This window comes from Quercus lobata, chromosome 2, assembly GCF_001633185.2.
Source record: "Quercus lobata isolate SW786 chromosome 2, ValleyOak3.0 Primary Assembly, whole genome shotgun sequence".
NCBI lineage: Eukaryota > Viridiplantae > Streptophyta > Magnoliopsida > Fagales > Fagaceae > Quercus > Quercus lobata.
This window is the reverse complement of record NC_044905.1, coordinates 62,691,704-62,703,586: the sequence shown is the minus strand read 5'-3', so window position 1 is coordinate 62,703,586 and position 11,883 is coordinate 62,691,704. Positions and strand designations below refer to the sequence as shown.

At 32.6% G+C, this 11,883-nt stretch overlaps 1 protein-coding gene across 1 annotated transcript; it reads left to right on the top strand.

Annotated features, from left to right (window-relative positions):
* The first annotated feature begins 896 nt into the window (after positions 1 to 896).
* On the top strand, positions 897 to 7,635 carry LOC115976115 (beta-galactosidase-like). The gene is made up of 18 exons (XM_031097223.1): positions 897 to 1,330; positions 1,487 to 1,582; positions 1,866 to 1,978; positions 2,123 to 2,189; positions 2,555 to 2,647; positions 3,843 to 3,986; positions 4,189 to 4,277; positions 4,428 to 4,533; positions 4,668 to 4,755; positions 4,854 to 4,972; positions 5,119 to 5,283; positions 5,494 to 5,669; positions 5,799 to 5,908; positions 6,021 to 6,130; positions 6,229 to 6,339; positions 6,795 to 6,905; positions 7,017 to 7,222; positions 7,315 to 7,635. The coding sequence occupies exons 1-18, from the start codon at positions 1,142 to 1,144 to the stop codon at positions 7,421 to 7,423; spliced, it is 2,202 nt and encodes a 733-aa protein (XP_030953083.1). The 5' UTR covers positions 897 to 1,141; the 3' UTR covers positions 7,424 to 7,635.
* The last annotated feature ends 4,248 nt before the right edge of the window (positions 7,636 to 11,883 follow it).

Here is an 11,883-nt window from a genome sequence, read left to right as displayed (position 1 = left end):
AAACGGACCTTTAGACTTTAAAGTTTAAAAAAGAATCCACTTTTTAAAGTTTAAAAAAGAATCCACTTAATGGTACGTACTCTGTACAAATTTTTTTTTCAAATTAATGATAGAGATGATGAGATTAAGTGTGTGTTTGGCAAAAATTAAAAGGCTAATTTATTTTACTATTTAGCTTATTTTTGCTATTATTTATAGGCCCCACTGCACTTTTTGGTACTATTCATGGGTCTCACTTTACTATTTCAACTAACTTTTACCTTTATTTACAATATTTTCAGTAAAAAAGTTTTCAGTTTCAGCAAAATAAACGGATCCCAAACAGATTCACAATAACATATACGGTCTTTGTAGCCAAGTTTTTCTATTCATTTTGTGTGGAATGGAGGATTTTTTTTTTTTTTTTTTGAGGTGGAGAAGAACCTTTGAATGGGCAAATCTTTAAGTCTTGGCTTAAAAATAGGGAAAAGTGACTTAAAAAAAACGCTATAGGATAGAATTTCCTACAAATAATTGGGTGCAAGTTACGTAAGAAAATTATCCATATGTATCTTTAGCTTTTAATTAGATCTCACACACATATAGAAAGATCTGCCAACATTCCTCCAATTGGATTGAAAAAGAAGAATAAAAATAAATTTTTTTTATCCAACTGCCTATTTTCTCTCATAATTTGTTACTTCAATCAGTTTACTTAGTTTATGTACTAACTTTTTAAAATTTCACCTTTTTTAAAAAAAAAATCTAAAATAAGCTGAGTAAAAACAAACCTGAATTCGCTCACGCATCCTAATCACTCATTGTCTTTTTTTTTTTGGTTAAAGGGATAATATATTAAAAAAACACTAACCAACCACAGCAATAAGTCTATTACAAGAGGTTGCTGCCCTATCAAGAGCAAGCAAATTCACCACCACATCCGGTGGACTATCAAAAGAAATAAACATAGCAGAAAACTTGGCCCCTAATCACTCATTGTCATTACTCGTCATAAATACACAGCTCGCTCTCTCCATTTCCAATACACAAATATTAATACGTACACAAATAGAGCAAGACAATTATTTTCCTAGCTATATATATCTCTGCTTTTGTTGTGGTTTCTATACCAATATAAACAAAAACTTAAGGCTGTCAGAGGATGATGATGGATTCAAAAGTTATGGCGTCACAAGCATTGAGAACCAACGTGCTTTTTCTACTAATAATTTTCTCATATGTTTTGGCCGTAAAAGCCACAGTCTCTTACGATAACAAAGCTATCCTCATCGATGGAAAAAGAAGAATTCTCATTTCAGGCTCTATTCACTACCCAAGAAGCACTCCTGAGGTACCAATATATGCAAACTTCTTCTTCTTCTTCTTTTATACTGCATTGGTTATATATTTCAATATGTGTGTGTTTATATATTCATATGTATGTATATGTGTGTATATATTATACCCTTAAAAAGACATTGATATATGGTTTTCTTTGTGGTTACAGATGTGGCCTGATCTAATTCAGAAAGCTAAAGATGGAGGCTTGGATGTTATCCAGACCTATGTTTTCTGGAATGGACATGAGCCTTCTCGTGGACAAGTATAAATCAAGAGCATATGTGTTATAACTTTATCTATTTTTTATATCAAATAAAGGAAAAAAGTTAATGGATGAGCATAGATTTAGAAAAATCTTTTAGAAATTTTTTTGTAAGAAAAGAAAAAAATGTAACTTATCGACAACTTTCTATATTTTCAATAAAAATGGTATTCAAGCTTTTTTGAAATAATCCATTAACAAATGTCTTAAAGAGCATTAACTGGAGCTTTAAATAAAAGTTAATGTCTTTCTTAATATATATTTTTGTTTCTATGCTTTCCAGTACAATTTTCAGGGAAGGTATGATCTAGTTGGCTTCATAAAACAAGTCCAGAGTGCAGGCCTTTATGTGCATCTTCGCATTGGTCCTTACGTATGTGCTGAATGGAATTTGGGGTAAGAGACATAACAGTAGTTACATATATAATTATATGACACATAGCTACAAAAAATTAAAAGCATAGAATAAAATTTTGTGACAAGTCTTTAATTAGTTTATTATTCATTATTATTCTGACCAACCAGTTTTTAAATGTTTAGGGGCTTTCCTACTTGGTTGAAGTACATTCCTGGAATTTCATTTAGAACCGACAATGCCCCATTCAAGGTTAGTTTTTTTTTTTTTTTTTTTTTTTAACGGAATGATTTTTGTAGGTTAAAATTAAAATCGAGACATAACATTGATATCATATTACAAAAAGGATAAAACTTAAGTACAATATTTTAGGTGCTGTTTCTTAAGATTTTTTTTTTTTTTTTCAGCATTTAAGTACTATTCCTAAGTTCTGCCATTATAAAAATATTATAATATGTAAATTGTAATAAATAATAGTAATTGAAATTTTCATTTTACTAAAGTTTGGAACATTACTTCTAATAATGTATCAGAGTCCAAACTTGTTTGATATCTGTAATAAACAGTCAACTAACTATGATTTTAATTTATTTTGTGTATGATATTCTAAATTGTAGGCAGAAATGCAAAGGTTCACAATGAAGATTGTCAATATGATGAAGGCAGAAAAATTGTTTGAACCTCAAGGCGGCCCCATAATTCTAAGCCAGGTATGATATTAATAATTATTTTGTGTGAACAATAATAACAAATATATCCAGCTTTGTCTGTAGTATTGAATCTATTGGTTGTGAACGAATTTTAGACGTAGAAGAGAGAAAAAACATATTCGATCGGTGGACTACCAATCTTATTATCATATAATTATTGCTACGTTAGGCCAGTTTTATAATATAGCCACCTGCTTTTCATGATTGTGTATATGATATTATGATGCCCTCTCGTGCACAACTGCACATAATCCTTACGAAACCTCATCAAAACTATTGCTTTTAATTACGAAGATTGAAAAAGATTGATTTTGAAGGGGAAAAGTACAGTCAAGTTTCAATCCTTTTAGTCAACTATTTTATTTATATATATATACATATATATACACACATATGTATGTATGTATGTGTATGTATATTTGTGCATGTATGTATATCAAGATAGATAGTGCTTCTTTTAGGGCATTCAGATCAGTTCGTGTATAATAGAAAAATATGTAAAATTTACATAGTTATGTCAAAAAATTACTCAAATCAATCTGTGTAAATTTACACTGACACTATTCATTTTATATTTAATTATTTATTTTTTCTTTATAAATCTCGAGGATAAAGGAAAAAAGTGAATGGTAATTGTTGTGTGTAAAAAAAAAAAACAATTAATTTTTTTTTAAATTAATATTTAAATGAAATGTAGTGTAAAATAAATAATCTGATGTAGAGATTTTTGAAAAATAAGTACCCACTTGGATCCTATGTCTAGCGTTTCATCTTTTTTTTTTTTAGAAGAGCGTTAACTGAGTTCCTGTGGGTCCCGTGCATTGTTCACGGGACTCACAAATATTTTTTTTGACAAAACTTTCATTAAAAATGGGTCTCGCGGTACTATTCACACATTTAAAAATTATTTTACTACAATGTTTTCAGTTTTTAGCAAAATAAGCGATATCCAAATAAACCCTAAGTATGTAAAATAGAAAAAGAAAGTTCTTATGCTAAAATAAACAGAAATTTTTACACGAATCGATGCGAATGCTTTTACAATTTTTTAGAAACTTGTAAATTGATTCACTAAATCAGATTTTCTTTTTCTTTGGAAGTGGTTCATTAATGGTTTTTATTTATTTATTTATTTATATTTTATAACGGTACAAAGCTTTTCTAATAAACCTTATCCACTACATTTTTATGACAGATAGAGAATGAGTATGAACTAGTGGAATATCAAATTGGTCGTCCTGGAGTAGATTATACGAATTGGGCAGCAGGAATGGCTGTGGGTTTAGGCACTGGAGTCCCTTGGGTCATGTGCAAGCAAGCTGATGCACCTGATCCAGTCGTAAGAATTTCTTATAAGAATCTTCTCTATTTAAAATTGATTCATTTCATGATTTAGATTACCATGAATTACAAATTTAAAAATATATCTAATTTCGTATCATTAAAAATTTTAAATAAGGTGTCACGTCTAGTCCACATTAGCGAAATAAGGAAATTATGGTTTTTTCTATTAAGCCCATTTTTTTGTATTGGTATTACAGATAAACGCCTGCAATGGTTTCTATTGTGAAAATTTCTTGCCAAATAAAAACTACAAACCCAAAATGTGGACAGAAGTTTGGACTGGTTGGTAAGTCACACTCACAAAGATGTCTCCAATATGGTTCAATTATTTTCTTCAATTATTAATTTATTATGTCATTGGTTTCCAACCTATCTAGAAATTATAATGACATTAATTAGTCGTTAAAGTCCTTTGTAAATATAATTTTTCATCTAGGTTTTCAAGCTTTGGTGATCCAGTTCCATATAGACCGGTAGAAGACTTGGCATATGCAGTGACAAGGTTCATACAAAATAATGGTTCATTTTTTAATTATTATATGGTAAGTCAATCCTTCCAAATATTTGTGATTATAATTTAATTTAATGTGATTTGAATTTCTCTCCAAAAAAAAAAGTGTGATTTGAATTAAATGAAATCATGCTTTAATTTTTTTTTTGCCCTTTTTTATTATAGTATCATGGAGGAACAAACTTCGGCAGGACTTCTGGGGGTCCTTTTATTGCAACTAGTTATGATTATGATGCTCCAATTGATGAATATGGTGAGTGTTCAGGAACAGTAATCTACAGCATTGGAGTACTCCTGCAGAATTTTTTTGTGCTATATTTTAAGTTGATCATCTAAAATATGTCATGGCAGGTCTACCTAGGGAACCAAAATTTACACATTTGAGAAATTTGCATAGAGCCATCAAGCTAGCTGAACCAGCTCTAGTCTCCAACAATCCCATTGTGGCATCACTAGGGAAGAATCAAGAGGTTTTCTTCTATATTAGCTACCCTGAATATAAAACACTTTTTGTGCTATCTTGTGTTTATAAAGCAAGGAGTTTTGTCACAGTTAATGTTCTGATTTCTAGTTCTTTTTAAAACTAACTCGAGTTCTCAATTCTAATCATTGAAAGGCTCATGTTTTCAAGTCAAAATCTGGGGTTTGCGCTGCATTCCTATCAAACTATGACCCAACATATTCGGTAAAAGTGAGGTTTGGAAATGGTCAATATGATCTGCCACCCTGGTCTGTCAGCATTCTTCCTGACTGCAGAACTGAAAGTTTTAACACTGCAAAGGTAAGCAAATGAGAAAACTTCAAGTTATGTGGAGACAATCTTTTCTGGAACATAAGTAACTAATAATGATCATCTATAGTTTTGCAACTTGTGACTCAATGCCTTCCACATTGCAAAATACAAATTCTAGCTCTTGTCCTTAGATTATCTTCTTATAGTATTTAATTTCCTAAGTACACTCCTTCACATCAGATCAAATTTTGTATTCAGGTTAATATCAATGGCTTGCATTTGAAAATGGTGGCTTCGGGTGGTGCATTCAGGTGGCAGTCATACACGGAGAGAATTGCCACTGCTAATGATAAGAATGCATTCACAGCAAATGGGTTAAAGGAGCAAATAAGTGTCACCTGGGACACCACAGACTATTTGTGGTACATGACAGAGTGAGTACTGTAGTTACCTACTAATCATGGTGCTCTTTGAAATTTTGATCAGAATACATTTTGAGAGTTGCTAAACTATCAAATTGTAGTTATTGCTTATCACTTTTGGATCTTCTTTTGCTGCAACAGTGTCACCATAGGAGCCAACGAAGGATTTCTAAAGACAGGAAACCTTCCTGTCCTCACTGTTAAATCAGCAGGCCATGCTTTGCAAGTTTTTGTCAATGGTCAATCAATTGGTATACATCCTGGCAACACAAGCAAAGCTTTTGGCAAATAAAGCTGAGTGTACCTGAGTTTAACCTACTCATCATCACCCTTTAACTTATGGGTTTTTATACTCTTTGACAGGAACTGCATATGGGAGTAATGCAGATCCAAGACTAACATTTAGTAGCAAGGTGAACCTGAAAGCCGGTATCAACAAGATTGCTTTGTTAAGTGCAGGTGTTGGTCTCGCGGTCAGTATTTCCATTCCTGATAAGTCTACTTCTTTATTCTTGATGCCAAGAAACCTCACTGTTATACTTTTCTGGTCTCTATATTTGATTAATTTCAGAATATTGGACTGCATTTTGATCAATGGAATGTCGGGGTTCTTGGCCCAGTCACCTTGGGCGGTCTCAATACAGGAACATGGGACATGTCTAAATGGAAGTGGTCCTACAAGGTTAGTTTCCTCAATCCTGCTGTACTGTTCTCAAACGTCACACTTAAAAATCTGGAATTCAAAGTTACAAGAAGTGTGAATTGTTCACAACCCAAGTAGTAAATAAGAACATAAATTCAAAAGAGAATCAGATCACTGTTTTTTTTAGTAAGTAAATGAGAATCAGATCATTGTTGAGCCATAAAGAAAAGAAGAGCACTCGATGGTAACTTTTAGAATGATTTGGATAATAAATTTTTCTGAAGCAAACATGCTAAGATGAAAGCAATACACAATGTCAATCAACAAACAACTATAACAGATTATAAATCCACACAATTAGTACATGAAATCATATTATGCATGATTAATGATGTTGCGATAATTGTTAACAAAAACAAATAAGTAGAAGAATTAGGACAATGATAGGCAGCAAGTCATGCTAAGTACTCACCCGTGTGCTTGGTTTTGAGCAGAAAGGTCTAGCAGGTGAAACTTTAAATCTTTATTCATTCCAAGGAAGCTCCTCTGTCAAGTGGGCGGGCGGAACTTCATTGACCATCAAATACCCTCTGACTTGGTATAAGGTGAGAACCATCCAACTTATACCCTTTTGCAATTCTCTTCAAGAATTTTTTGGGACAAAAATATGCAAACTTCTTTTAAAGAAATCTTGACTTGATGGTGGGAATTTGCAGACTACTTTTGATGCACCAGGAGGAATTGAGCCATTGGCTCTAGATATGAGTAGCATGGGAAAAGGTGAGATATGGATAAATGGCCAAAGCATTGGGCGCCACTTTGCTGCAAGTAAAGCATCTGGTTCCTGTGGCACATGCAGTTACACAGGCATATTTAAGGAAAAAAAATGCCTAAGTGGTTGTGGAATGCCTACCCAAAAATGGTGAGACTAATTTTAATTTGTTTCAATATCATCCATTATTGCTTCCACATCTTAAATTTGAAAATGATTTCTAATGAGGCTACTAATTCCAGGTACCATGTTCCGCGCTCATGGCTGAACCCTAGTGGGAACCTACTGGTTGTGTTTGAAGAATGGGGTGGTGACCCAAGGGGGATTTCTTTGGTCAAAAGAACAAAATAAACTAAGTGTTGTGGAAAGACCATTGTCTGGGTGCTGTAAAGAAGAAGAGATGATTTTCTTTTTCTTTTTCATATACATACCACATGTATAGATGCACATAAAGACTGTACTCAGAAAATTCTGGTGCAAGCTTTCTGATGCAGCAGAATAAACGGATAACACAATGTAAGTTATATGGTGCGAAATTATATTCCTATAGCAACCTTGAACCATGTCTTGGCTTTGTTTGGAGCATTTGCTAGACCGTAGAGCCGATCTTATGATTGCTGTATATTTAGCACAAGGTTTTCCAAGCTATCGTTTACATATTACATGTATCTAAAAACTAAGTGAAAAAGGTACAACAATTGCATAAACAAGCTAAGTGACATTCAAGAACATTAAAAAGCTTCTAATGGCAGTTTCTGTCCATAGCTTTGCCCCAAAATATGACTTAGAACGGTATAAAGCTAACAATTTAAACAAATAAGTGGCAACATATCTAGTTTTCCAGTGAAAAGTGAAAATAACAAAGGTGTTTGACTCATACAACTTGGTTAAGCAGATACAAAATCTAAAAAACAACCCCAAGTACTTCCCTTAAGAAATGCAAATATCCATATGACCTGCAAATTTTAGAAGGTTCTTAGAGTTTAGTTCGATCCAAAACTTGAGATAAGGGGTGTAATCCAAAAAAAGATTCATAACTGGTTGTTAATGGAGTCAATTCTTTCTTGATTTGCTTCATTATTGTAACTGTATTTATTAATAATTTTTTTTGTTAATTCAAGAAGTTAGCCATACACTTCACACATTTCTAGCGATTCTGCGTTGCTAATATTGACCCCAAAAAAGAAATAGTAGGTGTAGCTAAACCCGAAACTCCTGGTGGATGACCATAAACCCAAGGAAAGGAAAGAATCAGCCGTATGCTTTGAAAGAAGCTTGTACAGTTTGGGAAGAGGCTTTGACTGCTTCACCTTAATTGTTGTTTGAACAATTAAAAGTTAAATAAATAAAAATGCGCAATTTGAGGGGCTCAAAACTTTCCATATATATAGAAATAGAAACAGATAGATTTTTTTTTCCTTTTTTTTTTTTTTTAAGCAAAAGGTATGCATAGGAGACTAAGAGACTAACAACCTTCTCGAGAAGTTAATACATACACACAGATACATGACTTTTTTGCATGACATATGGTCAGGGGCGGAGTCAGGGGGGGTCGAGAGGGGGCACTTGCCCCCCTGACTTGCCCAAAATTTTTCTTTTTTTTATGTGTGTAATAGTAAAAGGTGGAGATTTAATTGAAACTGTGATAAGTAGTGCGTGAGTAATTGAGCTATATTGAAAATCTCTTCAGCTACATGTTTTAAAATAATACTGTAAAGTGCAGAGCCACAGTAAACAACCACATACATCCTTTTTTTCTTTGTGGGTATATATATCTCCCTATCTTTTTGAAAAGTCAAACTCAATTGATATATCATATATCTTCATATCTTTTTTTACTTTATCAATATTTTGTAAGTTCAAAATTTATAAAAATAAACTTAAATAAAGAAGAAAAAGTCTTAATTGAAGAGATGAAAATAGCACCCAAAAAAAAAGTTTCCTTTCAAAAGTATTAAGATATAAAATTTGGAAACAATTACATGACAAATTCCATAAAATATATTAGGGGATTATTTTATTCGCTATATATTTAAAAAAAAAAAAAAACACTAATAAACTATACACAATATAATGATATGCAATAATTTTAGGGGATCTTTCAATATTGAATGATCACTTACTATTCATATTATTGGCATTTAATTGTCAAGTTTGGTTAATATTGTATACATATGATGCATATGTTGTATGCTACAGACACAATATGTATTTGTTTATAGTGACACATGTATATTAGTTATAAATTTTGCCCCCCCCAAAGTCGAATCCTAGCTCCGCCACTGCATATGGTAATCCAATCTATGAGTTATGTATAACAAAGTTTTATGAGGCATGTTACTAATTCAATTTTCCTAGTACTGCGGATTGTGAATCCCCAACATACCTCCCCCGCACCACCCCACCACCCCCCCCCCCCCCCCCCAAAAAAAAAAAAAAAAAAAAACCCAAGAAAAAATAAGAGTAATCTAGCTACCTCGTTTTATTTTTTTGGTTGAGAGTAATCTGGCTACCTTGAACTCATTCATTGGAGTAAAAAGAAAGTGCCTTAGCCAGGTGCAGAATGGAATATTAGAAATTATGATGGACCTTTTATTATTAAAATTAATGGACCTTTTATTATTAAAATTAGGCCTAAGTGCAAAAACACTCTTGGGGTTTGGGTCAGTGGCAAAATCAACCCCTAGAGTTTTAATTCTTCCTTATAACTCCTTAACTCCTTAAGGTTTCTATATCCTTCTAATTAACCCATGTGACTAATTTTTGCTAACTTCTTTGGACGGAAAAATGACCTAACCATCACATAAGCAATGACATAATAAGTTGGTGAATCTTCTTAATGTGGTCACATGATGATCACGTGATTTTACCGTCCAAAGAAGCTAATAAAAGCTAGTCCCAATGGTTAATTTGGCGGATATAAATACATGAAGGAGTTATAAGGAAGAATTGAAACTCCAAATATGTTTTTGCACCTAGTCCAAGCCCCAAAGGGTGTTTTGCATTTTGCCCTTAATATTATTATTAAAGTTACATTACATATGCTTGACGTTGGCATGGATCAATATGACTATATCTGTCATGGGTTAAGAGCAATGCCATTGTTGAAAGCCATTTTTTTTTTTTTCACTTGCTTTAATAAATCAAGGGTTAATTCAAAAGACATTGAATTTTTTTTTTTTTTTTTTTTGGAAAGGGTAAGACTTCCATCAATTGCAATGGATCATTGGACGAGACATAATTTTAATACATGGTTATTTTTGGACATGTGTTGTGTCATTCTATTTATCAATGACGGAGGCAGGACTTGGAGTGAGGGGGCAGCTCTACTACTGGTTACGTGCGGTAACTCTAGCCTCTAACTTCACTATCGAGGGTTTTTTTTTTTTTTGGTTGTTGTTGTTGTTGTTGTTGTTGTCTTTGATGTGTGTGTTTGCTACTAGGTAAGACAAAATTATTTTGCTAAAATTTTTTTAAAGAGTCGGGTTGTTTGTTTTGGGTAAAATTTGTTCACTGGACTTAATTTTTTTAGTTTTGCTATAGGTAATTTTTGTTGTTGCGCTAATGTTTTTGGCCTTGTATATTTTGTTTTAGATTTTTAGATCTATAAATTTTTTATGGCCTTTAAAAAGAGAAAAATGTTAAGGATACAAACTTGTTTTATAAATTAATTATGTGATGAGTGGTATTAGTAAATAAAAAAATGATATAAGTGGCGAGCTCAAATACAAACCAATAAGAATTTGCTATCTCAACACTTTGTAAAAATATTGTAGAAAAGTTTGTGACTATAGTATTACTCTTAAAAGAATCAATGATATTGTTAGGGGGGAAAGTCTAATTTTATATGTTGAGTTAAAATGAATTGACCATTTACAAATTAATTAATTACCCAAGTTAATTAATTAGTCAAATTACATGCAATAGCATGGCAGCACAAACAAATCACCAAATAACTAAATGCAGTGGAAAATAAATTTGACACGGGTGATTTGTTTACGAATGGGGAAAACAACCGAGACAAAACCCCACCGGGTGAATTTAAGGTCACCAGTTCCAAGAATCCACTATTATCAATCACAAGCGATTATGAGTATAAGGAACTTTACCAAACCTTTTGGCCTATCTTGAAATACCAACATACAGTTGAATTCTTACCCCAATATCCAATTGGACTTGTATTGTAGCGACAATCTCTCCTTTCAATGCACGAATTCCAATATGTGACTAATCAATGATACATGGATTCCAGTACGTGACTAACTTACCAACTTGAGGAAGATTGTTGGCTGCAAAGTTTTTCAGTTCATCAATAATAAAGATCAGGAAACTTCTTGGTCACAAAACCTTTGGCATAAAGACATAATAGCTTCTACAGAGAGAATGATGAACTAGAGCAATTTTTGCCTCCGATCACAATATGCATGTATTATCACTTTGAATCACCTCGTGACGGCTCTTAAATAACCCTTATATATGTCTAAGGTTGTGAGAAAAGAAACCCTACATAAATACTTAAGGATATGCGTGTAATCAGATCTAAAAAATCTGATTTCGTAATTCTCGACAGATACAGCTTCCGTTGAGCTTCTATCGAGCTTCAACATTAAATCTCGATAGAAGTCTTTCTGTTAAGATTGCTGTCGAATTTTAATGAGCAGCACTTCCTTCACTTGTTTCTTGGTCAGACTTGCATGACTTCAATACTTAACTTGAACACTTATTTCTTGAAGTACTAAACTCATTCTAGATCTACCCAATTACAAATAAAGTGTGTTTTGTCAAAAGATTAACTAATTACATAAAAATTT

Bases quoted from the DNA above. Each gene is read 5' to 3' on its own strand.
- LOC115976115 (XM_031097223.1), top strand. From the start codon at position 1,142: ATGATGATGGATTCAAAAGTTATGGCGTCACAAGCATTGAGAACCAAC. The intron at 6,131-6,228 runs GTCAGTATTTCC...GATTAATTTCAG, and splicing joins GTGCAGGTGTTGGTCTCGCG to AATATTGGACTGCATTTTGA. The intron at 6,340-6,794 runs GTTAGTTTCCTC...GGTTTTGAGCAG, and splicing joins AATGGAAGTGGTCCTACAAG to AAAGGTCTAGCAGGTGAAAC.